General features: G+C 30.6%; 1 protein-coding gene across 1 annotated transcript in view; it reads right to left on the bottom strand.

Moving 5' to 3' along the window:
• LOC107437477 (uncharacterized) overlaps positions 1 to 25,119 on the bottom strand; it is a 258,907-nt gene that overhangs the window by 7,541 nt on the left and 226,247 nt on the right. Inside the window, exons 11-17 of the mRNA XM_043045034.3 lie at positions 18,556 to 18,749; positions 17,024 to 17,113; positions 15,019 to 15,086; positions 12,664 to 12,804; positions 9,071 to 9,325; positions 3,485 to 3,634; positions 1,237 to 1,338 (exon numbers count right to left, since the gene is read on the bottom strand). Of these exons, the coding sequence (XP_042900968.3) occupies positions 1,237 to 1,338; positions 3,485 to 3,634; positions 9,071 to 9,325; positions 12,664 to 12,804; positions 15,019 to 15,086; positions 17,024 to 17,113; positions 18,556 to 18,749 (1,000 nt within the window). The remainder of the gene's footprint in view (positions 1 to 1,236; positions 1,339 to 3,484; positions 3,635 to 9,070; positions 9,326 to 12,663; positions 12,805 to 15,018; positions 15,087 to 17,023; positions 17,114 to 18,555; positions 18,750 to 25,119) is intronic.

The raw sequence follows: 25,119 nt of genomic DNA, 5'->3' as shown, positions 1-25,119 counted from the left end.
CAGACCTGAACTGTATCGAGAACCTCTGGGACGAGTTGTATCGCCGAATTAAGGGGTGTGCTATTCGTCCAAAATTGGTGAAGGAACTTACATGTCGTCTCCAAGCCGAGTGGAAGAAAATACCAGTAGCCGTCACACAAGGACTTGTGGAAAGTTAGCCACGGAGGGTTCACTTTGTAATTGCCTCTCGTGTAGGCTCTACAAACTACTGATTATGAATAAAGCTTGTTTCTCTTATCAATCACACGTGTCCAAATATTTATTGGCAGATAGTGTATAAGTTTTAAAAATATCTTGATCTACACGTTAATTGTTATGATACTGATCACCTATGAATCGAAAATCATGAGGCGAGTTTTTCGTACGACTTTCGATGCATAATTCGCATGGATATGAATCATGACGTAACTGCGATTGTTAATTTGTAAACCGCGCAAAGAACGAATTCCGACGGATAATTCGGAAATCACGTTAATAACAATTCGTGAACTGTGTGAATATCACTTACGATGTGAGATTGTGGATTATTGAAACAAAAATCGTGATGTAGCGTTAAAAAGTGAAGGTTTAATCCAGAATTACTAAAGATCCACTTTGCGATTAAGGAAAAAGCAAACGTTTCAAACGCTGGTAATCTTCGTTACATGAAAGAGGTTTTAGCACGTCGTACGTAGGTTCATCGCCAGATTGTTCTTAATATTACGTATAAATGTGTGGGACGCTGCTTGAAAGTAAAAAATAAATCTCTTTTATTAAAGAGATTTAGCAAAGTGTTTCGGTTTCTCTTAATTCTAACGCTGTGTGAATTTACGCGCGAAATTTTCCTACAGATCGCGATATCTCGGTAAAAAATTAAGCTAGCAATTCGGTTAGCGTAAGGCAAGGTATACAAAACCTCTTGTGTCGCGTTTTTCTCCTTTTCGCTCCAAGTGGTCTGAGTAGTGAACGAATTTTTTTTTAATGATAATAATACATAGCTTTAATAATTTCACTAAGGATGAAACATTTGTATGCTAAGAAAATATAACTAATAAAGAACCGCGATAACATAACTATTTGGTTTAACCGAGTATGCACACAAATAAATGAAGTTATTTAGATAAAAATTTAAAATATATACGAAAAAGAGAAACTTATCTCTAAGTAACGAAAATTCTAAACGAAAAATTTAAATTGAAAGTTTTATAGTTTGAGAACCATAACGAGTAAAAAAATGGAAAGTTAGAATAAATTTACCTGGATCACATATTACTAAATCTTTTTGGCTCTTGCCGACAAGGGAAGACTCTTTAAGTCGTTTAGACAAGAGAGTGGGTGGGCCTTTTGGTTGGACGCCATCTGAGAAATTAAAAAACAGTCAATCCAGAAACAATTTTTCCTAAATTTTATAGTAGGGGAGAGTGGGGTCAATTGTAACAGGGCACGATTGTAACAGAGCAAAAATTTCGATTGTCGGGTTCTAGATTTGGTTCCTAGGTGGCGCACAAGGTGTATTTAATAAATCTGCATGTACACCCCTGCTGGCAACCATTTTTATGTACTTTTGAAAGAGTTACATCACAAAAGATATTTTCACGATACGTAAGTATTTTTTTTGGTATTAGAATATTATATTGTAACAAAGTAATTTTGTTTAAACAAATAAAAATTATTAACCGAATATGTAAGTGGACACCTTAATCAACATTTCAACAAAAAAAAAGATTAGTTTTGTTAATTAACTAGCATTGTTTTTAACAAATGTAGCTGAAATGGCGTCTTGGGGACGATTGTAACAATAAGTAAAGGGACGATTGTAACAGCTGAAAATAAATAATCTTATGTTTACAAACTATTACTTAACTCTTTAAGAACCACCAATAGTTTCCTATATCATTTATATTAAGTTGCACGTGCATTATTTTATTTGTCACCTTTCACAGCATAAATTAAAATTTTTAACCCCTTAAAGTTAAAAGTTTAACCCTTTAGATCTCTGCTTATTATTATTTTTACTCCTAAAATATTACTACTATTTTGATCAATAAAAAAATATATCACAACTATGATAATATATATAATTGTTTTAGTTGAATTTATGAACTGTTACAATTGACCCCGTAAGTGGGGACAATTGTAACAAGAGCACGATTGTCAAAAATTGTTAATAACTAATTTAATAACATTTAAAATAAGGTATTTATTATTTTTTCTAGTAGAGGATAGTCTACTTTACTCGTCTGTCAATTAATACTAATAATATATTGGATTTTTTGTTAGTTAAAAATAGTTAAGTAAAAAATGTTACGATTGACCCCACTCTCCCCTACACTAAATATTTATAAAGGGTAACAAACAAAATAACCTCGACAAAGTTTAAAACCTTAATATTTTTTATCACTAACTCATTAAGTTGTTATGCTTTCGTGGTTTAAAAGTATTTTGAACAACAGAAATTGACATCAGATTTCAAAGACAATTCATCAGACAATTCAATCAGATTTCTACTCTAGTACACACTAAAGAGTGGTGCAATCACATTTTTTTTAAAAATTTTCTAATAGTACAAGAAACTCAGGGGGTAAGATATTACTATATTAGAAACTTCATACGTTTCAAAAATTTACCAATTGAAAATAACAGTCGACAAGTTTCTAGTGCTGAAAAATAGGCTCCCATCTTCGAGGTTTGTCTTACGTGAATGAGAAGAAAAAAAGTGATTTGAAATATAAAATGTAAAGTTGCCCACGAAAAACTTTCCGATTTAATTTTAAATCATTTTTGTTTCTTCTCATTCACGTCTGGCAAGTCTTGAAGATGGGCGTCTATTTTTGAGCGCTTGAAGTATGACTTATTTCCAATTTGTATATTTTTGAAGCGAATGAAGTTTTTTATTATGTAGTACAACGAAACGGTTACCTTATTCACTGTACGTTAATTAAATGGATCTTTCCATTTCAAGCATCTTGGAGACAAGGTTTTGTACGAAACCTCTTAAAAATTTAAGATAACCTATAAAATTCTTGTGCAGAGAATGAAAAGAACGGCGGTGAGCTGCAGCACATACCAGCAACATTTATAACACATTTACAGCTCTGCCTATGATCTGTGGCAGAATCCAAATCTTGGAAACTTCCGGCAAGTGGCCCGCAAGAAACTTAAAAAAAAAAGAAGGAAAAAAAAAAAAAACATCACAGAAAGGGACCAACTCGAAAGCTATAACTCGTAGCGACCCCCGGGCAAACATCTATAACATGTTTTTTTAAAAATCTATTTGGCACCTTGGCGATTGTAGTTGGCGAGACCGATCACGATATGGAAATATTCCCCTCTGCATTAATGCCTAAGTTATCCTCATAGTGAAAATTAAGATGATGAACACCCCATTAATACCAATAGTAATGTGCAGATACTTAATAATTAAACAACCAAATACGAAAATTGTTATGTTCAAAATCACACACTTCAAAAAATAAAATTACGAGAAAGGAAGGAATGAACATACCTGGAGTTTTTCCATCCATCCAATGCAGGCCTTTACCAATCTCTAAAGGCACAGTCCACGATTCGGGATCAGGAGATCGGACCCCGGTCACTTCTTCCGGAGATTTGACCGTAGTGAGCGGAACTTTAGCCGGATATTTCATCACTGGAACTGAGAAAGAATAAAGATGTAGTTTTAAAGAAGATTAATAAATAATCCCAATTCAATATAATTTCATAAAAAAATAGCATTAGTTCATTTTTGATCTTGAAATCTTGTACGTAATCCTTAATTTTACAAATGAAAACGATAGGCCAGCTACATAACAGCCATATCCTGAGTTATACACCAGGAAAATTCACAATTTGGAACGAATTAGGTTGAAACATTAAAAGCAAATAATTAAGTGTTGTTTAAAAAAAACATCAAAAGAAATATTTACCTTTCACGATTATCTCCATCGATTTCGTGCGAGAAAAAAAAATTACTTTTCAATTCTTTTTTTAAACGGAAAGTGTGTAAACAAGTGTATTGGAGACTCGTTGCCTTCAGAAGAAAGAAGGAATTCAGTAAGAGCTCTTTAAATAAAAGAAATACAAGCTCCAATAATACTGACCTAGTAACTCACGCATCCAGTGGAAACTTCTTACCCAGAATATCTCATCAATTATACATAGTTTTACGGTTGGAAAACGACGATCTCAGCGGACTTAAGATAAATATATGTTCACCTCAGGAAAGTAGGAAATGGTAAAACAGCGTTTTTTTTTTTTAGTTAAATGACAAGGATATTTTTAAGCATTGCGTCATGTAGAGATTTAGAAAAAATAAACAAGAGTTGTTTACATTAGTCATAAGCAAATAGTTGAGTCGCATGATGTAAAGTTATTCCGTTCCAAGGAGGGAATGCTTATAAAAAATGAATTTTTGAATAAATTTGAAAAGGATTGAGATGATTTAAATGCATTTATTTGATGCGGTTGAACAAATGAATAATATGTTTCTGCAAATAAATGGCGTACGTAATATTTCATTCTTTTACAAAACCTTTTTTTTTAAAAAAAAAATCTTTTGATACTTATAATATTTTTAATTTAAAAAAAATCATACAAAATGAAAAATTCAACCGTTAGCGTGCTCTAAAATTAATTATATTTAATTTTTTATCATTTATATTTTAAATTGAATTATTTATGCTGATTTATTTTAATATTATATAATAAATTTAGGAGACAAGTAGTCTATTTTCATTCTTAAGATTATTTCTTTTTTCTAAACATTGATTTTCTTTTAAGGTTTCAATAAAATCAATAAATATTCTTAGATTATTCTCTGACAGGATTTTCAATCACCAATTTCAAACATCTTACATTTCAATTAATAAAATTAATGTCTTAGAGTATATTTCTGTTTTATTTGATAACTAACTGAATACCCATTCTTTGTAAGGGTTGAAAAAGAACAAATGATCGATAAAATGGCGTAAATCAACACTGAAAGGAACCATGCAAAAAATGGAAGACATACCGACACAATTAAATAATTGGTTTATTTTTTTATTATTTGTAGCCCTTCTCGGTGGATTTATGTTATCAGATTAAGCAAACATGTTTCGGTAAGCTCATCTTGTCAAAATAAAGATTAATTATATTCAGTTATCGTTTGGTGTTACTATTTCTCGAAGTCAACTGTCAAAAATTACCATAATCATCAATTTTTTCCTGTACTTTATCCCTTCCATGCCCCGCAAAACTCAATACCTACATTACCTATAGTAGGTATCTATATATAAGTATCAGTATAGTTAGTACCCATTAAAAAACAATTAACATAATAGTTGTAATACCTATTACTAAAACTATCATTGGCGTTATTGGTAGAAAAGCGATGGATTTTCTAGATAAGTACCTTTTCTCCATTAAGTTAGCTTTTAAAACAAAACTTTTTTTAAAATTTCAATTTTGTCTATTTTAAAAATTAATTAAGTATCACCGACGTCAATAACAATATGGCAATTTTTACGGTTCTCTTTTTATATATGACTATTTTCGGCAAACGAACTAATATCAACACACATTTCATAAAAAAAATTGTCAAATTATCCGTTATTTTTTTATTTTATTTTTAAAATAATTGATCAGTAATAAAATTAATTAATTAATTATTATAGTTAATTAGTATAACATAGTTAATTATTTTATTTAGTAAATTTCTATTTCGTGAAATTATAGTATAAAAAAAGTCGCAAAGCTGCTATTTTCGACTCAGATATCATATTAAATTTGGTATTAAATATTACTGTTATTGTAGTTATAAATACTGCGGTAATGGGAATCTATTATACCAACATAGGTACCTCATATAGGTACTATGGTAAAAGATTTCTTACCACTCTCCGAAGCGGATAAGTATCCTAATATTACCATGTTACATGTACATGGCTTATAATACACAACGTTTATTATTTTTTTTCTGGTTTGTTGTATGGTCGCGAATTTATACCATTGTATTTATCATAATATGAGTTAGAGGATCTCACTCGTCAAATACAAATAACTATGATACAAATAACTTTTAACTGATTAATTATTTAAAATAACATCATTTTAAATGTGATATTCAGAATTTACTACAATTTTCCCATGATTTAATAGATAGTTCTTGTTAAACTTCCAACTCATAACGTAAAAGAAGAACACTCTAAAAGGCGGAAATATCTATAAAGGAAACGCCTGGTTTCATCTACTTTTTAAAATCGAATTCGGTGACTATAATTGGCGAAATCATTAATGTTGGTTTTACTTGTGATAACCTAACACAGGAAACCAAAGATAAATAATTCATAAAAACATACTATAATATATTCATCAAATCCTATGGAAAACTCTTTCTTTGGCATGTAGTTCTCAAACCAGTGGTCAGAGACTGTTTTAAAGTAAACAGTTAGGTCCACCGTGTCTATGAATGTATTTACACAAAATTAGGGCCGAATCTGTTCAGAATTGCGGATTTGTATAAAGTACATAATTACACACACACACACACACACACTTCTGTTTTACTTATTTAGATAAAAGCAATTTGAAAGGTAATGTGGAATAAGCCTAAGGAAAAAAATGTACTGGACAAACTAATGAAGTAGAATATATACAGTCTGCCTTCTATTTAACGAACTTTCATTTTGCGATTTTTTTTTTCGAGGAACCAAGAACACTTTGGAAATTTCTTCGTAAAATAACTTCCAAATAGCGAAGTGAATTTTCTATTTAATGAACTTTTATTCTTTTCCTGTTTCCCAAAATATTTCAAACTTGTTTACGCATTTTATGAGGGAAATGACTTTGAATCGATTTTCGAAGATACCCAACTTTTAGAGAAAGCAGTAAAATCCCTTTACCTTTTTGTTTGCATTTCAAACGAAAAACTCAAACAAAAGTAACAGATTTTATCTGTAGCAATTAAACTTAAGAACGCATACGGTAATGTATGCTTAAAATTACTTTTATAATAAATGCTGCTATAATTTTATACACAAATTCAGCTTTTTTCAATTGAAAATGTATGCAGCATGATAGCGTAACACTGGATAATGTTTTGCTCTATTCTTGCTTTCCATGCAGATTTCTTTTATGGTTACGATTTATAAAATAGATAGTAGATACTAGTTTACAAGATAAAGGTGTATCAATTGCTATTTTAATTATGTCTAGTGTTTATGAATTTATAACCTGTTTTGTGTTGTTTAAGTATTTCAAAAGGTGACTTTCGATTTAACGAATTTTCCATGTAACGAACTTATTGGGATTTAGCGATTTCGTTAAATAGAGGTTCGACTGTATATGGAAAAAAGGTACAGAATGAGATGTGCTAGGTAGAGGGGAAACAATTTCAACAACAATTTCTCTCCGGTTAATGACTCTAACTACACTAAGAATGAGTAGTATGTTTAATATACTTTATCTCTATAATATTTGTCCATGTGTTTAAGATAAATTTTTAAGTACTCCAAATTCAGAAAACTTATCTAAAATAATATTAATAATTATCTTCCATGATAATGAATACTTCAATAATTATGAAACTAACTTTGGGTTAAAGAAGTAAGAGAAAGCGACGTGGTCTCTAACAGTTTCCAATTTGGTACTTGCAACTCAAGAAGAAGTGAAGTGATTGTGCCTAACCATGTGATTTGAAGGAGATTTAATTGAATACCTTTCAGCGACGTCACGCGTTGTGTCAAACCTGATTGGCTACTGAATTGACAAATGCCACGATTTCCCTAAGATGATGTCACTTGCGGGTATCTAATCGAATCATTAATACCTAAGTCACTTTTTTCTCAACTGTATTGTGATATTAAATGTAATGAGAGCATCTAAAAATATTACTTTTATTTTGTTGTTATATTTAAAAAAGTCAACTTATAAAAGAATTGAGATCGTAATCATCAAAATTTGTGAAATCCCACTTCCAATGATTTTTCTAGCAACTGTTTGGTTAGAATAACGTAAGAATGCTTAAAATCGTTAAAATTTTTTAAAAGCTACAGAAAGCTTCATTTATGAGTCGGCATTTGAATAACCTACGAAAATGCATAATTTTTACGAATCTGTAATATTAGCAACTGATAGGTGTAAAAATTGTTGATCGTGGTTAAAATGTAATAAAAATGAATACTGTAAAAAAATTAGGTTAAATTTATGCTATTTTATTCGATTTTTATAATGCCTTTTTAGAATCGTACATAAAAAAGACGTTGGGCTTAAATAATGGGTTATAAGAACTTGAATGATTGGCTTTAATTATTGGAAGAAAAAAATGTCGAAGCACATGTTATATAGTATTATAAAAGCTTGAATGATTGGGGAAAATGTTGAACCACATATTACGTACTATTATTAAAGCTTGAATGATTGAAAAAAAAATATTGAAGCACATGTTGCATACTATTATAAAAGCTTGAATGAATGGAGAAAAAAAAAGCTGAAGCACGTGTTACATACTATTATAAAAGCTTGAATGATTGAAAAAAAAAACTGTTGAAGCACATGTTGCATACTATTATAAAAGCTTGAATGAATGGAGAAAAAAAATGCTGAAGCACGTGTTACATACTATTATAAAAGCTTGAATGATTGAAAAAAACTGTTGAAGCACATGTTGCATACTATTATAAAAGCTTGAATGAATGGAGAAAAAAAATGCTGAAGCACGTGTTACATACTATTATAAAAGTTTGAATGATAAAAAAATTTTTGAAGCACATGTTACAAACTATTATAACAGCTTGAATGAATGGACGAAAAAAATTGTTGAAGCACATGTTACGCACTATTATAAAAGCTTGAATGATTGAAAAGAAAATGTTGAAGCACATGTTACATACCATTATAACAGTTTGAATGAATGGAGAAAAAAAATGTAGAAGCACATGTTACATATCATTATAAAAGCTTGAATGATTGAAAAAAAAATATGTTGAAGCACATGTTACATACTATTATAAAAGCTTGAATGATTGGAAAAAAATGTTGAAGCACATGTTACATACTGTTATAAAAGCTTGAATGATTGGGGGGGGGGAATGTTGAAGCACATGTTACATACCATGTTCACCGTTCATCTTGGCTTCTTCCCTCAACTTCTCCTGGACGGAATGATCATCGGGTCCTTCACCATTAACCATCTTCCCGCTCTCGGACTCTTCGGAAGCAAATCCGTTCACTAAACCATCCCCCTTCGACGATGCCTCCCCTTTGTCCGGCTTCAGCCAGACTTTGCCTTCGTCGCCTCCCGGACCTGCCGGATGGGGTCTGGTGACTGCTCTTGGCTTCATTCCAAGTGGCGATGATTTTTCAACGCCTGTAAAAAAGTATTAAATTTTTGGAAGAAATGTATGTCTGATATGTTTTAGGAGCATCGATTTCCCTCCCTTAGCCTTGGCTTCATTTTGAGATTCGCTGCTCCTAAAGGATGCTTAAGAGCAAGCAATAAGTTGGAGTGGGATGCTCATTGCAAGGGTTTAGTTGTGACGGAGGCTGTAATAGTTTGGAGATGTTTTTTGTTGTTTGTTTCTTCTTCTGTCGTTAAGATATACTTAGTTGAGAAAAGAGGAGTTTTTTTTTAATCAAGGAAGATTGAAAGTTTGGTCGTTAAGTTTTTTTCTTGAAAGTTTTTGTAGTATTTAAGAATTGGCTATTTCTATATGTTTAGAACGTTGAAGTGTAGGAAATGATAGAAAGTTTAAAATTATTAAGGAAACTTTCAGATAAAGCTCATTTTCCAGTTATGATTTGTTTTCATTTGTTGATTTCTTTCTTTTTTTCGTTCTTAAAAACTTTACTTTGGAATAAAAAAAATTAAAAAAATCTACATTAAAACATTTGAGTTTGTCTTGATTTAAAATTAAATTGGTTTAAAAAAAATTATAGGCATATTCCTTTAACAATTAAAAAGTTAGTTAAAAAAAACCTGAGGATATAAATTTTTGGGAGGTGTTTCCTAGACGCAGCTTATTTGGGAGTTAAAAATTTCATTTGGTTTCTTTTCTAAAAAAATTTTGGAATTCAAAAACAATAAAAAAATCAGAATTAAAGAATTTGAGTTCTTGAATTTTTAAAGAAGTACCTAAGAATGATTTAAGATTTTATTCCTCGAACAATGACAATAATTTATTCAAAAAACAGAGTAATTTAACCCCGTTAAAAGTCTTTTTAATAATCGCTTTTCTACAGTATTTGTTTAGAAAATCAAACCTGTTTAGATAATTTGAGTCCCACCTTCCTCTGTAGTGATTTATCCAATTTCGTCTCATTCGTTTCAATAATAATTTACGAACTTTATGTAAAATGTTTTAGGGTCTATTCTGACAAGCATAACTAAAAATATATACTAAGGGTGGCAATCACAAAACACCCAGTATAAACAAATTAAACTATTGTTTGTTTATCACGTTAATTGTCAGTGACTATGCATACTTCCCGGTAAGATCGAACTTAAAGCAAACTTTTTACTTTTAGAGATGTGTGTGGTAATTATATGCCAAAAAAGCTAAAGACAAAGATAATTTGAAATAAAAAATTGGCTCATAAAAGTTTCAAATCAAAATATTTAATTACTAAGATTTTACCTCATCAACGTTGAAGTGAAATAATATATTTTTGTGGTATTTGATTAGCAGGCCTACAATCATATTGAGTTTCAGTTTAATAATTATAAAAGTTGTTGCGGTGGGGAAAAGATAATTTTTCATACAAAGCATTTTTTTTCTTGAAGTTGAGTTTAATTTATTATTGTTCAAATATGTTAGCTATGATTCAAATATTTAAATAATTTTAACGAAAATGTACCTAATAATCTTATTTACCTTTCCAATGGGAAAAATGAAATGAACTAATAGGTAATATTTAACTGATTTTTAAATGTTTTTTTAGATTATAAGAGATAAAATTTGATAACATTATATTGTGGCTTTTAAATAAATTTTTTTTATCTATTAGATTTTTAAAAAAGAAAGACTATTGTGATCCAATCACAAATTACCGAAAGGACCACCTTGATTTTGGAAGTTGCTTGTAAAAGAATCAAAACAAGTTAGGCTTATTTTTTTGCACTTGATTTTTCAAATCATATTCATTTCAAATAATCATATTTTTTCCTGTTTAAAAAATACAGGGTAGCTACTAAATACTGTAACACTAATCGTTTGGTAAAACAATTTCTCTCTCAATATTCCTGTGGTTGGCGCTTTCTATAGGTGCAGACGATTTTTGCTTAAAGTAAAACATTTAGAATAAATTTAAAGATGGAGTCGAAAAGGTTGATGGTTAAACAGATTTTTGATCGCTGATTTTTCTGTTGGTAGAATATTTAAGCAATTAAAATGTCTTGGATTTAATAGAAAATTTATATATAGAGCTATAAATCGATTATTGAGTACTAACAGCTGTAAAGATAGACCCCGTTTTGATCATTCACTCTCAGTTCGTTCAAAAAAACATATTAAAAGAATCACGAAAAGATAAGAAATCCACAGCCCTCTGCTAATAAAATGGCTGTAGAAGATAATGCGAGTCGACCAAGTTTAAAACAAAATATTTTTATCGCAAGATATTGTAGACTTCGTTTGGAAGATGTTATGGTCACAACAGTTCTTTTGAGATCAAAAATATACTGTCCAACAGGATTATGCTCCAGCACACAACGCTAAAAGCTCCCAAGAAGGTAAGTCAAATTTTACGGATTTTCTTTGAGCATGAGAATGACACCTTATTAGTTACGCTTGGATCCAATCAATTTTTTTGTTAGGTCTATCAAACCTCAAAGCTTTGGCATTTTTAACGTTTCGTGCAAAGAATGAGAGACAAAATATCAGTAAATGAGTTGCGTCCCAAATAGAACTGTGGGGGGATTTGTTATCGACAATGTCAGCCTTCATCTATGAAAAGATACCCCACCATAAAATCAAGTTAACGTGTCTTATATACTAGTGAATTGGAATTGTAATTTTGTAGTGGTAGATATACACTACAGAATTGTTTCTGAATTGTTTACAATTATACATTTGGGCCAAGGATGGACACTTTTTTATAAGCGTCGTTGAACAGTCGAACCAATTTTGGGTCCAGAAGAAAAGATAACTCCTGGATTAAGTATTGGGAGACATTTGCCTTCGTGGAGGACATTTTGATGGAATTAATCCGCATTTGTTTTACATGGAGAGGAAAACCAAGAAACCTTCAAAGGTTAGCCTGACGGCAAAGGAACTCTAACCTATGATCAGTCAACCACTAAGGATATTTTTCGTCAGTACTGTGGTCGGTGCGAGCCGTGTGAGGAATTCGTATCGACCAGCCATCGCTGAGATTTGAAGTCTGTTTATCTCATTGAAAGGCGAAAGCTCTATCCCTTGAGCCCCCACTGTTCAAGATGGATACTTAAAATTTTTCAATGTGTTACAGGTTTTCATGTTTATTCATTTGTTACAAGTTTTGTTCATGTTTATTTGTTACAAGTTTTCATGTTTTTAAATAGCAGCATTACTTTGTTTTTCGCTACATGTATCCGAGTTTTTGAAAAGGATTAAGCATTTAAAAAAAAAATTGATTTCGCTATCTTTTCCTTTGCTAAAAAAGTAACAGTTAACTAATAGCAAAGAGTAATGTCCTCTACAAATTAAGAAATGTAAGTATACCACTTACTTTGCCTGTAAGCTTTCTTTCTGCCAGAAAGATCACCGTGACCATGAACAGGCAGGTCCTTAGGAGCTTTTGGCCGAGTTCTCTTTGGTGATTTGTGTTCTGACTTAACGGGAATCACAGGTTCTGCTGATTTTGGCCGAACTGCACAAAATAGAACATATCATAGAATTCGCATGACACACTTTAAAAAATTAATTTATCGAAATAAGATAAAATAAAAATTTCAAAAACTACTTATTTTCAATTGGACTAAAAAGGGTGCATAATTCTATTTTTGGTGTCAAACCTGAAACGGAAAATGTAGGGTACATCCCTTTCGAAAGACGCGGAGAGCAGTTTTTGGTGGGGTTAGAAGTTTATTAGATACATTCTGCGCTTTTAATTTTAGATATAACAGAAATAGAATTTTCTTCTTTTTAGTCTATCTGAAAAACGTAGTATTTGATTTTTTTTAATTTTATTTCATTACTTTCTCCTTTTTAGTTTTGTTTTACAGTTGGATTCATTCTAAAGGTGCCTGAAATTTCCTTTGGCGGCAAACTATTGTAACTTGTTTTGTTTTTTATCAAGCACAAAGCTTCCGTTGAAATTTGAGTATTCCAGCTTGTCGCTATTTGGTATAAATTCTTATTGACGCTAAATTCTTCATTAGGGATGCTATAGCGATAGCTACTGCTTATAGCGGTATATTGAGACTGTTGCTTGTAGCGGTCAGGAAACGATGGAAATTTGAATTACCATCCAAGCACATAACTGCAGTATGTGTGCATTCTAGTAGAAATTGTAAATTTTGGAGACTATATTGCTATAAATAGTGCTTGTAGGGGTCAGTAAATGGTTGAAACTTGTATTTTCTTTCAGTACAGAGCTCTTGATAAAAGTTGTGCGCTTTAATTAGTTTGAAAGTGGTCGGAATTTCGATGTAGAATAATTTTTTTCAATAACATCGCGCGATAAATATTGGATTGATATTGGATAAATATTGGACATTGGATTGTGGTCAGTTGTAGCAAATTTTACAGTTGCCACTTTTTAAAATATGTGGCTAACCTAGTATCATCATTAAAAAAATAAAATGTGCATGTGTTGCATTTTTTATGAAAAAATGTCGTTCGGGTGGCGAGTGACTAGCAATTTTTTAATCACCATTTCCTGAGGCCGGTGGCAACCTCTAATTTTGCTTTTTAAGATATAGGTGTACAAAATGCGTCACAGTGTCAACAAAATTGAATCGAGTCATTTCATGATTTTCTAGAAAAGAAACGTCCAACCTTCAAAATGATGTAAACATTATAGAAAAGAAAGGGAATTTATTTAAGAAGAGACGACTTTTCGAATTGCCTTCTAAACACTTTAGAGTTACGCAATTAAGTTGTTCTTCATAATGGAAAAATTTTAATGGCTTCAAAAATTAAGGTGGAAAAGGTCAACATATTTTAAGTTCTCAAAACAAATCTCAACAATTCTCAAGACTTAGCAGACGCCAATGAGGAAAACAGAACAGATTCGAAAAAATGAAATACAAAGTTGCTAAAGTAAAAAAAAATGGAAAATAAAATAAAGGGGATAAACAAAATAAGAAAAACTACGATAGCCGAGTAAAAGGACGGAGGCCGAAAGAGGCATACTACGAGAGGATGCATTTCCAAGCGGTATGGAGGATTGTGTGGAACATTGTGTGGAGTTTCGAACAAGGTGTAGCAATAGATCATGTATCTAAATCTTGACGACGGACATATCTGTCATATTCCCTTAACCCCTCAACGATCGGTTAATTTTCAAGAAAACGGTTATTAAAGTGCCTATTTTTTATTAGTGCTATTTGATTAGTACTGACACACATCTGGTTTAAAATAAACTAACTATATCTACAATTGCCTTAAAAATATCCTGGTACTGCCATGTGGTGTATAAAATGAGAAGTAAAATATTTTCCGGGCAAAAGAAATGAATTAGTTTTATTCTTATTGGCATGTTACTACAGAACACTCTAGCCCGGAAATATCACGGGAGCGAGAAATAGAGGGTGAAACCTCGCCCCGTCATTTTCATGGGAGCGAAAAGGAAGGGATTAATATATTCCTAAAGTACTGATGGTTGCATTGGCACAGTATGTGGCTAATGCCCAGTGATTATCAATGATTAAAAGGTCTTTAAAGCACTTTAATTTTGTAGACAGGTTCAGAAAAAGTTCAGAAACCAAACATTAGATATCAGATGCAGACAAAATATCAGCAATTAGATTTTAAACTTAGACTAGACAAGTCTAAGGCAAGATATTAGAAATTTTCTATCAGACGGAAGAATTTCTACAAGATTCTATTCTTTTCAAATTAAGTTTTTGTTTCAACTCACCTGTAGTTTTTTCCACGTGATGTTTTTTCTTCGTAGATCCTTCCCTGGACTTAGGATGATCAAAGTCCCTAAAAGACAAAACAAAAGCGTAATATCTATCTAAATAAATAAACATTATACGAAAATGCATTTATTGATCATACACATGTTAGTTATAATTTTGCGCTTAATAAAATAGCATGATTGAGAAAGTTTTGTTAATAAATTCTAAAATAATTTTCATACCAGAGATAAACTTTTTTATTTTTCCCTTACATGATGCTTAACAGCATTTAAATTGCACCATTTTTGATCCGAAAATAATATTTAATACAAAATTTACATTTTGAGATAATTCTGTCAAAATAATTAAAAAAAAGTTTGATAGAATACACTACAGTAGAGTTTAAAGGTATGTCATGTTTTCTTACGTTTTTTTGTGTAATTTGGATAAATTGCCCTCAGCAAAATAAAGTTTAAAAATACAAATTCTTCGATATATACGCAAAAAGTGAAATTAACATGAAAGGGCCCAATTTCTCGGGCCTTTTCATGGGACTATTTGGACCATATTTTCACGATTGCGTATTAATTAAAATAAACTTTACTATGAAAATGAAGTTAAGCAAAATTCCAAAAATAATGAAAGTGGTCTTTTAATTGTCCATCCACTATAAGAAGATGATCGGTTGTAAAATAAACGTTACGTAAAAACTGAAACCTTAAATAGATAAAAGCGATGATAGGGAAGGAAAAAAGCTTCAGGCCAATGTCGGTTATTCACCACGAAAATCAATTGTTTTCTTACATTGGACGGACAATAGACTTTTTACAGAATAAACTAGTATTTTATACTTACATTCCATAAAATATTTTATTAAAACCTGGAAAATCAAGTGTTTTCTAATTAAATTTATACTTATTTTTTTTTTTATAAATCTTAATAACTTATTGCTGCATAACATAAGAATCTGCTTAAAAAAGAAGTCGCAAAAAGAATGTGAAATAATACTAACTTTTAACCACTGTACAGTGCGCAAAGAAAGGACCACCACTAATAACTTTGATGTAATAAATGGATATTCACATTCTAGGACCCAATCTTAATAGTTTGAGGGGTTGACCTCAAATGTGCTAATTAATAAGTGCAGACGATGTTTTAAATTACGGAATACGACAAAATCTTTCTCAGAATAAAAAAAAAACTTTTTTTTGTTGTTGAGGAAATCGGATTTCAGACCCCCAAAATAAAGAGGGTAGCTGCAATCTAATCTGGAAAATATGGTCCCAATAGTTTGGACACATTAATATTAATTTTACTTTTTTTTGTTTCGCCATTTAAATATCTAACTTTTTAAAATTTCAATTTCTCAGACCGATTTCGCTCAAACTTTATCTTTTTCATATAAAATCACATCTTTTAAAACGATATAAAAATTTTATATTTTACAACTAAAAAATTTTTCCGACTTTCATTAAATAAAATAATAAAAAGTTATAAATATTTACTAAAAGTCATTTTCTGCATGGAATTACCTTTGGATTAATGAATTTTATAATTATGAGCAAAAGTTTTTCGATTAGCTTAAAGAGTTCTCAAAACATGGCGAACTACGTAAAAAGTTAAATCAACATTAAATCTCAACCATTTGGAGCACATATTTCCCAGATTGTGCCTACCTTCTATATTTTCAGGGGGTCAGATATCTGACTACACTGAAAAAAGATACGTTTATTCAGAGGAAGTACATTTTTGTGTCTGATTTCATAACTAAAAATATCGTCTGCACTAATAAATTAGCTGCTGTCACCCCCCTTAAACCATTACGATTGAGTTCTACTACATGAAGATCCGATCTTTAGATCAAAAGTTATTCACATTGGTCCGTTTACTTTTAAGCGCACTGTACATTACATTCAACATAGGAAAAGCTTCTACTTGCTACTTCTAATCATGCAACTGGCGAGGTTGTAGGGTAAGGTTGCTGCATTCTTTTGGGGGGAGCTGAGCGTTAAGAATACTTACGGCCCAGCGTCTTTTTTCTCTTTTCTATGATGCAGCGGAACGTAAACAGAGCGTCCTCTCTCCTTGGCTGGTCGCTCATCCTTCCACGTCCTGGGAGGAATCATTTATGATCAACAAACGATAATATAACTTCCATGCCCTATTTCAGATTTTATCTCACTTTTTTTTCGCAAAATAAATACCTTATAGAGTTTGTTTAAAATATCGTTTGCTGATTAATAAGTGCAAACGATATTTTAAGTAAAGGAATACTCATATTTATAATCGAAAATTGCGTTTGTTTAAAATATCGTGAGGAGTATTTTTTTGTGGGACTCATGGTTAGAGGTGGGAAAAATAAATCAGAAAAATTATTCGAATGAAATTATTCAACTCATTCAGGGGATTCTAAAAATGATTCAATGTACACAAATAATCGATTCATAGATTTAAACAAACTATTGGTTTCTGATAAAATATAGTTTGGAAAAAAAAATCTATGGTAGTTCGGCGAAATAAATCATTAAGAGAAAATGAATATATTTATTTAGAAGATTCTGATGCAGAATCAATTTATTTAATAGATTTTAATAAGCAGAATAGAGCGTTTTCCACAGAGTTTTTCGAAAGAAAAACTACCAAAAGAAATTTAAAAGTTGAATAAAAAGGGCTATTTTTTTAATTTAAATGTTGTCTTTAAAATTTGAAATTTAATGCGTTCAGTTTTAATATGAGAAATCAATTGTATAATATTTTACATTATGAGTTCAAGTTTGAAAAATAATAACTGATTTAGATAATACAATGGTAAAGCGAAAATAAACTAATATAGTAAAAAAACGAGGGGAAGAGTTAAGATCCAGATTTGCTGTTAATTATGGCAAGTAGGGACTAAGTTATAAAAGGCAGTATTAGTATTAAAAGCTGTTGCTATGACAGCCCAACTGGATAACAGCAATGTCAATTGAATAAGAGTTTCTACTAAATAACTGCCACTACTAAATAAGAAATACTAAGCATTTCTACTAAATAAGAAATAACTACCACTTGTAGCAGCAATGAGGTGCAGTGCAGGGACAAAATTATTAGACTTCCGTGCTACCTGCTTTAGTTAGAACGATAGAACTACGCTTTAGTTAGGAATGTCTGACAAAGAACAGAAAAGATTGTTTAATAGTTTGTTTACATTGTTGAATAGTTGCCGCGGTGCAAGTTGATGAACTTTGCAACTAATTTTGAGACAAGAAAAAGAACTATTTTCCTAAACAAAACTTGGCAAACCCTGTCTTTCCACCTTTCGCTGTTTTTCTTTCATTTATGCTCAAATTACCAGTCATTTTTTTAAATAGTCAGTAAATTATTTTTTAATGTCTATTTTAAAAACTCCCCAAGCCACTACAGATCTATTTCAGAACCTAGTCTACGTTTCTCTTGATGGCAAAGTTCTCCCAGTTTATGGTAATGGTTTTGTTTTCAATTATTTTTTTTATTTTGTAGTCGGAGCTTTAGAGCAAAGGTGTTACTGTCAGATAGAATGAAATGAAGAAATGTACCTCGAAGAAGACACCGAGACAGGTGACAGGATGGTGCGATCCCGTATAAGGAATTCTGACGGTAAGTTCTCTCCCGATCCATAGAGGGGAGCTCCAGCATGACTTCTTGTTCGATATTGATCCGCTTTCTTTAGCCTTTCCACCACTTCAGAATACCAAGCGTTTTGATCCACTTCTGAAGCAGATTCATTATCCTGCAACACAAGAACATAATTAATATTCTTTTTCTTCCATCGCCCACCTGGGGAATAGCCTTTCGTCAATATAGACATTTGAAGAGCAGATTTGTTGGCCACCCTTTCAGGGGCACCATATTAGACGGACCAACGTTGCTTCCACAGTAAGGACAGATAATACCGAGAATGAAACAACATCCATGCCTTGCCCGGGATTCGAACCCATAACTTTTCTGATGCAAGGACAGTTCCCCGACCCCTGACCATAGTTAATATTTATTTGTACTACTTTTTGCAATAATAATAAATAGATTCTGACATCATGGTATATATATTACTTTTAAAAACACTAAGAATAAAATTGTTTACATTAACCACATTAAATGAATTGATGAATGAAAAAAAGTTTTTGCGGATAGTTTGAAAAAGCAAACTTATTGTTTAGAAGTTCATTCGATTAATCAAAGAGACTAATTTACAGAAACAAAATAACATAATCATAATCTTCATACAATTTATAAAGACATAATCACTAACAATCTTTTTTCTTTTTAAAGGATAAAAAAAACTTTAATGCTGTAAAGATACATTTACATAGCATTAAATATAGAAAGGCAGCCTTAAACAGATATTTTTAATGAAGATAATTAAGCGAGTTTCATGAGATAAATTTTTAGAACATACCTACCGTTTGATTCCATATCAATGTTGCATCAAACTTTGTGTTTATTTATTACCAAATATAAAAACTTCAGTGAAATCAACTAGTGGCTTTTCAACCGAGATGGACACAAGTTTCATGAATCTCAAGACAAAATAACATTACTTGCGATAATACGTAATTCAGGCAACAAAACCAAACAGTGTAAGGAACTATGTCTGACACAAAAACAAAAATTATTAAGTGAATCAGAGAACAAACAAAAATGTAGTAAAAGTTACAAGGACGATAAACTACATAGCGAAGGGTATATTTTTGTCGATTTTTTTCCTAAAACTGTTCCAAAATTTCAGATATTGAAAAAAGTTTATTTTTTAATCAACCGAAGTTCTTCACTGCTTAGAAATGAATGTTAAAATAAAACTAACTCGGCTTTCATATTTAAATATGATTTTCTTTAATTTTTCTCTTTTTAAAAAATTGATTCATTAACGAAGAAGTTCCTAAAAACTCTTTACAAATGTGTTAAAATAACAAAAAATTATAAAAACTGGACTCTTATTTACGTAGAAAAAAAATCGATATAATAAATCATTAATATTTTTTTTATTCACAGTTAACCTTCTCCGTTTATCGGAGATAATTGTTAGTCAAATTTTTAAGCTTTGAAAAATCATTAGCATTACCACACAGTTTTTTCCAAGGACAATTTTCAACATCGTTAAGGGAAAAGGAACAATAAATCAAAATACCTTTTCTTTCGTTATGAACCATAAACTGCATAAAAAAACATTTTCAAAGGATGTAAAATTTTTCTACCTTTTCTCATATTTTTTTTATGACTCCTAATATGACTTTCTTCTCGCTTCACTTCGAGATATTTAAAAATGTGTTTCGTGCAATTTATCAGATTTCTTTTTATCATAAAGAAAATTAAAAAAATGTATAGGTTGTAAAATGTGTGTACGTTTTATCATTGGAGATTCATTATTTGAAAAATGAAGTATTCGTAAAAGTAATTCTAACTGACGTATTTTCTCATCATTGTAAGTTTAAAACACATGCATATTTTTATTTTTTTTATATTGAAAGAGTTAAGAAATTAACAGAATTATTTTGATTGGAAAAACAAGTTTTAAATTAAAAATATCAAGATAGTAAAACTATTTGTTTAAAAGTAATTAAATAATGAAATAAAAATATTAAAACTACAATGAAAAATCTTTGAATGTATAGTTACCAAAAATGGTGAAAATTTTTGGTGTAAACTAAAGGTGAACTTTTGGTAGGTAAACTGAAACATTTTATAGTGCACGTATTCACATTTTTTATTTAACTTTTTTATAGTTACATACATATTTATTTTTTGTTTGGTTATTTACTGACAACACATTTTTTTATGCACATGCGAATCAATTAATGGTTTCGTTGCAAAATTTTTTTTTTTAAAACGTAAGCACGTTTTTAGTAATATATTCTCACTAATTCTTTCAAACAAGTGGGTACTTACAACTCGAGAAGAAGTTAAGTGATTATGCTTAATCATGTGATTTAAATCAGATTTAATTGGTTACCTGCAAGTGACGTCACGCGCGTGTGTCGAAGCTGATTGGCATCTGAATCGACAAATGCCACGATGTACCTATGATTACTTCTCTTGCAGATATCCAAATGTTATTTTGTCAATTTTATATGAAAAAAAAAATTCACGATAACTACTGTTCTGTATTTAAAAATATAGTTAGATTACCTTTACTAAAAAAATGGTGGTAACTATACACCCATTTCTTTTTCAGTGTACGCTTTTCAAATAGTTAAAAAGGATAGTTAAAACAATTTCAGCTTCGTCAGAACAAAAATGAAAAATGTATGCTGCATCACTTTCAACAGACACGGGGAAATTTTCGGCGGTTGTAGTTAATTACGAAGGTGAAGTCCATGTTTTCTGTTTTACTTCAGATAAAAGTATTTTCTGCTTTTTGGTCTGCTTGAATTATGAAGTTTCTGAAATGTTAGTTTTAATTTAACAAATTTTCATTTTAGTTTTGTGTCTGTTGAATTTGCTTTGTCAGAAAGTGTTTTTTGTTCTACCTCAGACAAAAAATAAAAAAAAACATTTTCTGCTTTTTGCTTTTAAATGTTTGTTTTAGTTTATCAAATTCTTCATTTTAGTTTTGTGCCTGTTGATTTAATATGTGGGAAAGTGGTCAAAATTTTGATTAGAGATTAACTATTTTACAATTCAAGAAGCATTGTATCTTGCATTAGCTTAAGACACGGAGCTTTAATCGAAATTGGAGCATTCTATCTATTCGGAAAGTGGTTGAAACTTAAATTAATGATAAATTGGTGGTGATATGAGCCAGTGGTTTGTAGTGAAAGTATTGTTGATATCAGGCACAGAGCTCCAGTAGAGATTTTATTGCAAGATACCACCATAGTTAATAAGAGCATAGTAATAAAATAGAAAAAATTAACCTTTAAAAAAATTTCAATATTTTAAAAATTTTTGTTTAAAATAAAACAACAGTTAACTTCTTTTTTAAGCTCTTTGTTCTAACAGCAAGTGAACTCTTTGTTCTAACCAAAGAAATGAATTCAATTGGGAACAGATATTTGAACCTTTAAGGCTTGATTCATTTTTTTCGTTAAGTATTTCTTGTTCACTTTTAAAATTATTCAAAAACTGAAAAAAAAATTATGTCTAAAATTTGTAATATATGCATTTCTTGTATTAATTTAAAATTGCCATCTAAATTAAGAAGTACGCAACAATAATTTTGATTTTTTAAAAATTTCTTCTAAAAGCTAATATGCCGAATGAAAATTAAAATATGTGCATTTTAAATTCAAATAAATTAATACATGTAAGGTACATGTAAGCATGTAAGGTATATTGTACTCTTCATGATTAACAGAACAAAATAAAATTAGAGTCGATAAGATAAATAGTTTCAAAGTTAAAAGGGTTTTCCCCATAATTAGTACAATTAAAAAATATAATCCTTTTGTAGAAAAACAACATTGCAATTATTTAAATATTAGCCCTTATGACCCTCGTTGGATCTTGTTCGAATTAATGAGAAAGAAAATATCTAGGAAACAATGTCTCAATTCTTTGTACAGCACAGTAAAAGATTGTAAGAGACGCAAAGAAGTGCAAGTACAAAATTATACTTTTTGTTTACAAAACATTTATAACTTCTTAAATCGATTTCTGTTTCGTCTCATTCAAGTTAGTACAACCCATTTACATTGGAAAATACGCTTTATATGCTTAGATATCCCGTAATGTAAAAAAAAATATACATAAGTACATGCCAAAAGAAGTACTTTTTATACATAAAAATCCCTTACAACTACATAAAAACCCCTTTATTAAGGATTATACATAAAAATCCCTCGTTTAGATAGTAATGTCAGTTGCGTGAATTGGCACGAGAGAAAATTGTAGTTTTTGAACATATAATCCTTTATAAATTCTAAACTGTTAGTCCTATCATCTCACGATTAGTTTCATTCAATATATCGTGAATAACAACAATGCCACACTTGCCTGTCTAGAAGAAATTCAATTCTCCTTTTCAAACCCCTTTAAGTAAGGGTGAAAAGAGGAAAGTAGGGGAGTTTTCAAGTAACATTTAATAAGGTATATTATACATATATGTCATACATAACAAAGATTTATACGAAAAAAATCTTGGGTATTAATTTTCCGAAGAAAAAGTCTAATTTTACGAAGTGAGGAGGACAGGAGGAAAATTGTTTTTTAAAAATCAGTTGGTGAATCAACCTGGTGAAATTTGGAGGCGTTTATAACAATTAAATGTTCATTTTTTATGGATTCCACATCGGCGCTCTCATCTTCCAATTCCTCGTTGTTTTATCCAACAATTAAACACGTTTTGATGTTTTCAAAACTGCTTTCCTGAGTTGTTATTTGGTAGCGTTTTTGTTTTTTTCTTGCTTAAAAATTGATTTAACACTAGATTGCCTAAGGAAGTCATTTTGAATGCTTTTAATTTCAATTAGAAAAACAATGGTGTATATAATGACAAAATTTCTTAGAAACATATAATTTTTTTATTGTTAACATTTACTAATAACTTGTTATATAACAGTAAATAATATAAAAAAATATTAAAAATTAATTTTAAACAAATTTTTTTACGCATTATTTATTCTTTTACAATCCAGTCATTTTGACTGCTTTTGAGCATTATATATACTAAGTTTCAGTCTTTCTAGTTTTGAGACCCCCTAATGATCACATTTTTACGATTTATAATTTGAGAGTGGTAACTACGGATTATCCTGTGTTATAACTGCCTTATTTTCTGATATTACTGCGCACATCACTAGATAATATTACGAGTACGAAAGGGAATTACGAATTTTAAAACAATTTCAAGTTCCATATTACCCCAAAAAACAATAGGAACGTAATCATTATAAACTACTTAATGTATGTCAAGCATATCGTTCTCCCTCCTTCCCTTTCATCACCAGCAAGGCAAAAAGGATCTTTTAATTCAGAATTTTCACCACACTAAAGTAATAAATTAAATGAAAGCAATCAGTATCAGGATGGAGAGAATAATAGCAGGGAAATTGAAATCTTGCAGTGGCGTGTAATGTTCCTCATCAGGAGGGGTTTAGCCATGAGAGCGCAACGAGTATTTATGATAGATATATATGCTGCCCCTACCAGTTCATCGACCAGTGGGCGCTGTGATGCGTGAAACAAAAGAATTGAGATTAATTTTCAGAAGGTCATGATAACAGAGAAGAAAAAAAAGTATAACATCTGTAATGACGTAAATGAGGTTTAATTTAGGGAGTAGAGCTGCTTAAAATTATTCTAATAGAGTTCCTTCTTTACCCATTACTGCTCCCAGTCCCTTTTCAGAGACGATTTTAAAAATGCATCATGAGTCAGGATTAATTATTTTTTATTTATAAATTTTTTTAAGAATTGTTTTTATTAAATTTCAATATGGCAAAAGAATTCAAAATTTGGTTTAAAATTCAGTTTTTTTTCCTTCCAAGTTTGACTAAACCAAGCAGTATATCGCATAATCTAGAAATAAAGCTCAAATTTTCAATGTAGGTTTCAACCCGGTGATAATTAGCTGGGGTCTGTCCAGACATTTAGTAAAAGGTCCATTTTTGCAAAATTGTGAAAAAATTACTCGTAATTTGTGAATATAAAATAAACGTTAATTCACATTCTTTCAACCAGGGTCCGCTTTTGTGAATTAGTGCAAATAGGGTCCGTTTTTGCAAGCAAACTTTTTCAAGAAGTTTTTAAAATGTAAAGACATACAAAATAATGCTCGACACTGTAAAATTATAATTAAGAAAATTAAATTTTAAAAAATAAACAGTAATTGCATCTACTAGCGATGCAACATATAAATATTTGGTATTTAGCGTATACTGTTGAACGCAGAATATTCATTTCGGACGAATAAAGGAAGAAGCTTCTGCCGAAGACAAAATTCAGCTCGTTTACATCTGTCTTTCTTTCCCCCCTTCCTGGGAAGGGTTTATTCGATTACCAAAACAATAATAAAGATAAAAAAATTTGTGAAGGATCCGTTTTTAAGTTAAAATATTTTGTGAAGGGTCCGTTTTTATGAAAAGATATTTTGTGAAGGGTCCGTTAACGGACCCAAATTTCTTCTAAACAGACCCCTGATTAGGGATTAAATGTTTTAATTTTTA

The sequence above is a fragment of the Parasteatoda tepidariorum genome, chromosome 9, assembly GCF_982258835.1.
Source record: "Parasteatoda tepidariorum strain Cologne lab strain chromosome 9, Ptep-v5.0, whole genome shotgun sequence".
Lineage (NCBI taxonomy): Eukaryota > Metazoa > Arthropoda > Arachnida > Araneae > Theridiidae > Parasteatoda > Parasteatoda tepidariorum.
This window is presented reverse-complemented; position numbering and strand designations above follow the sequence as displayed.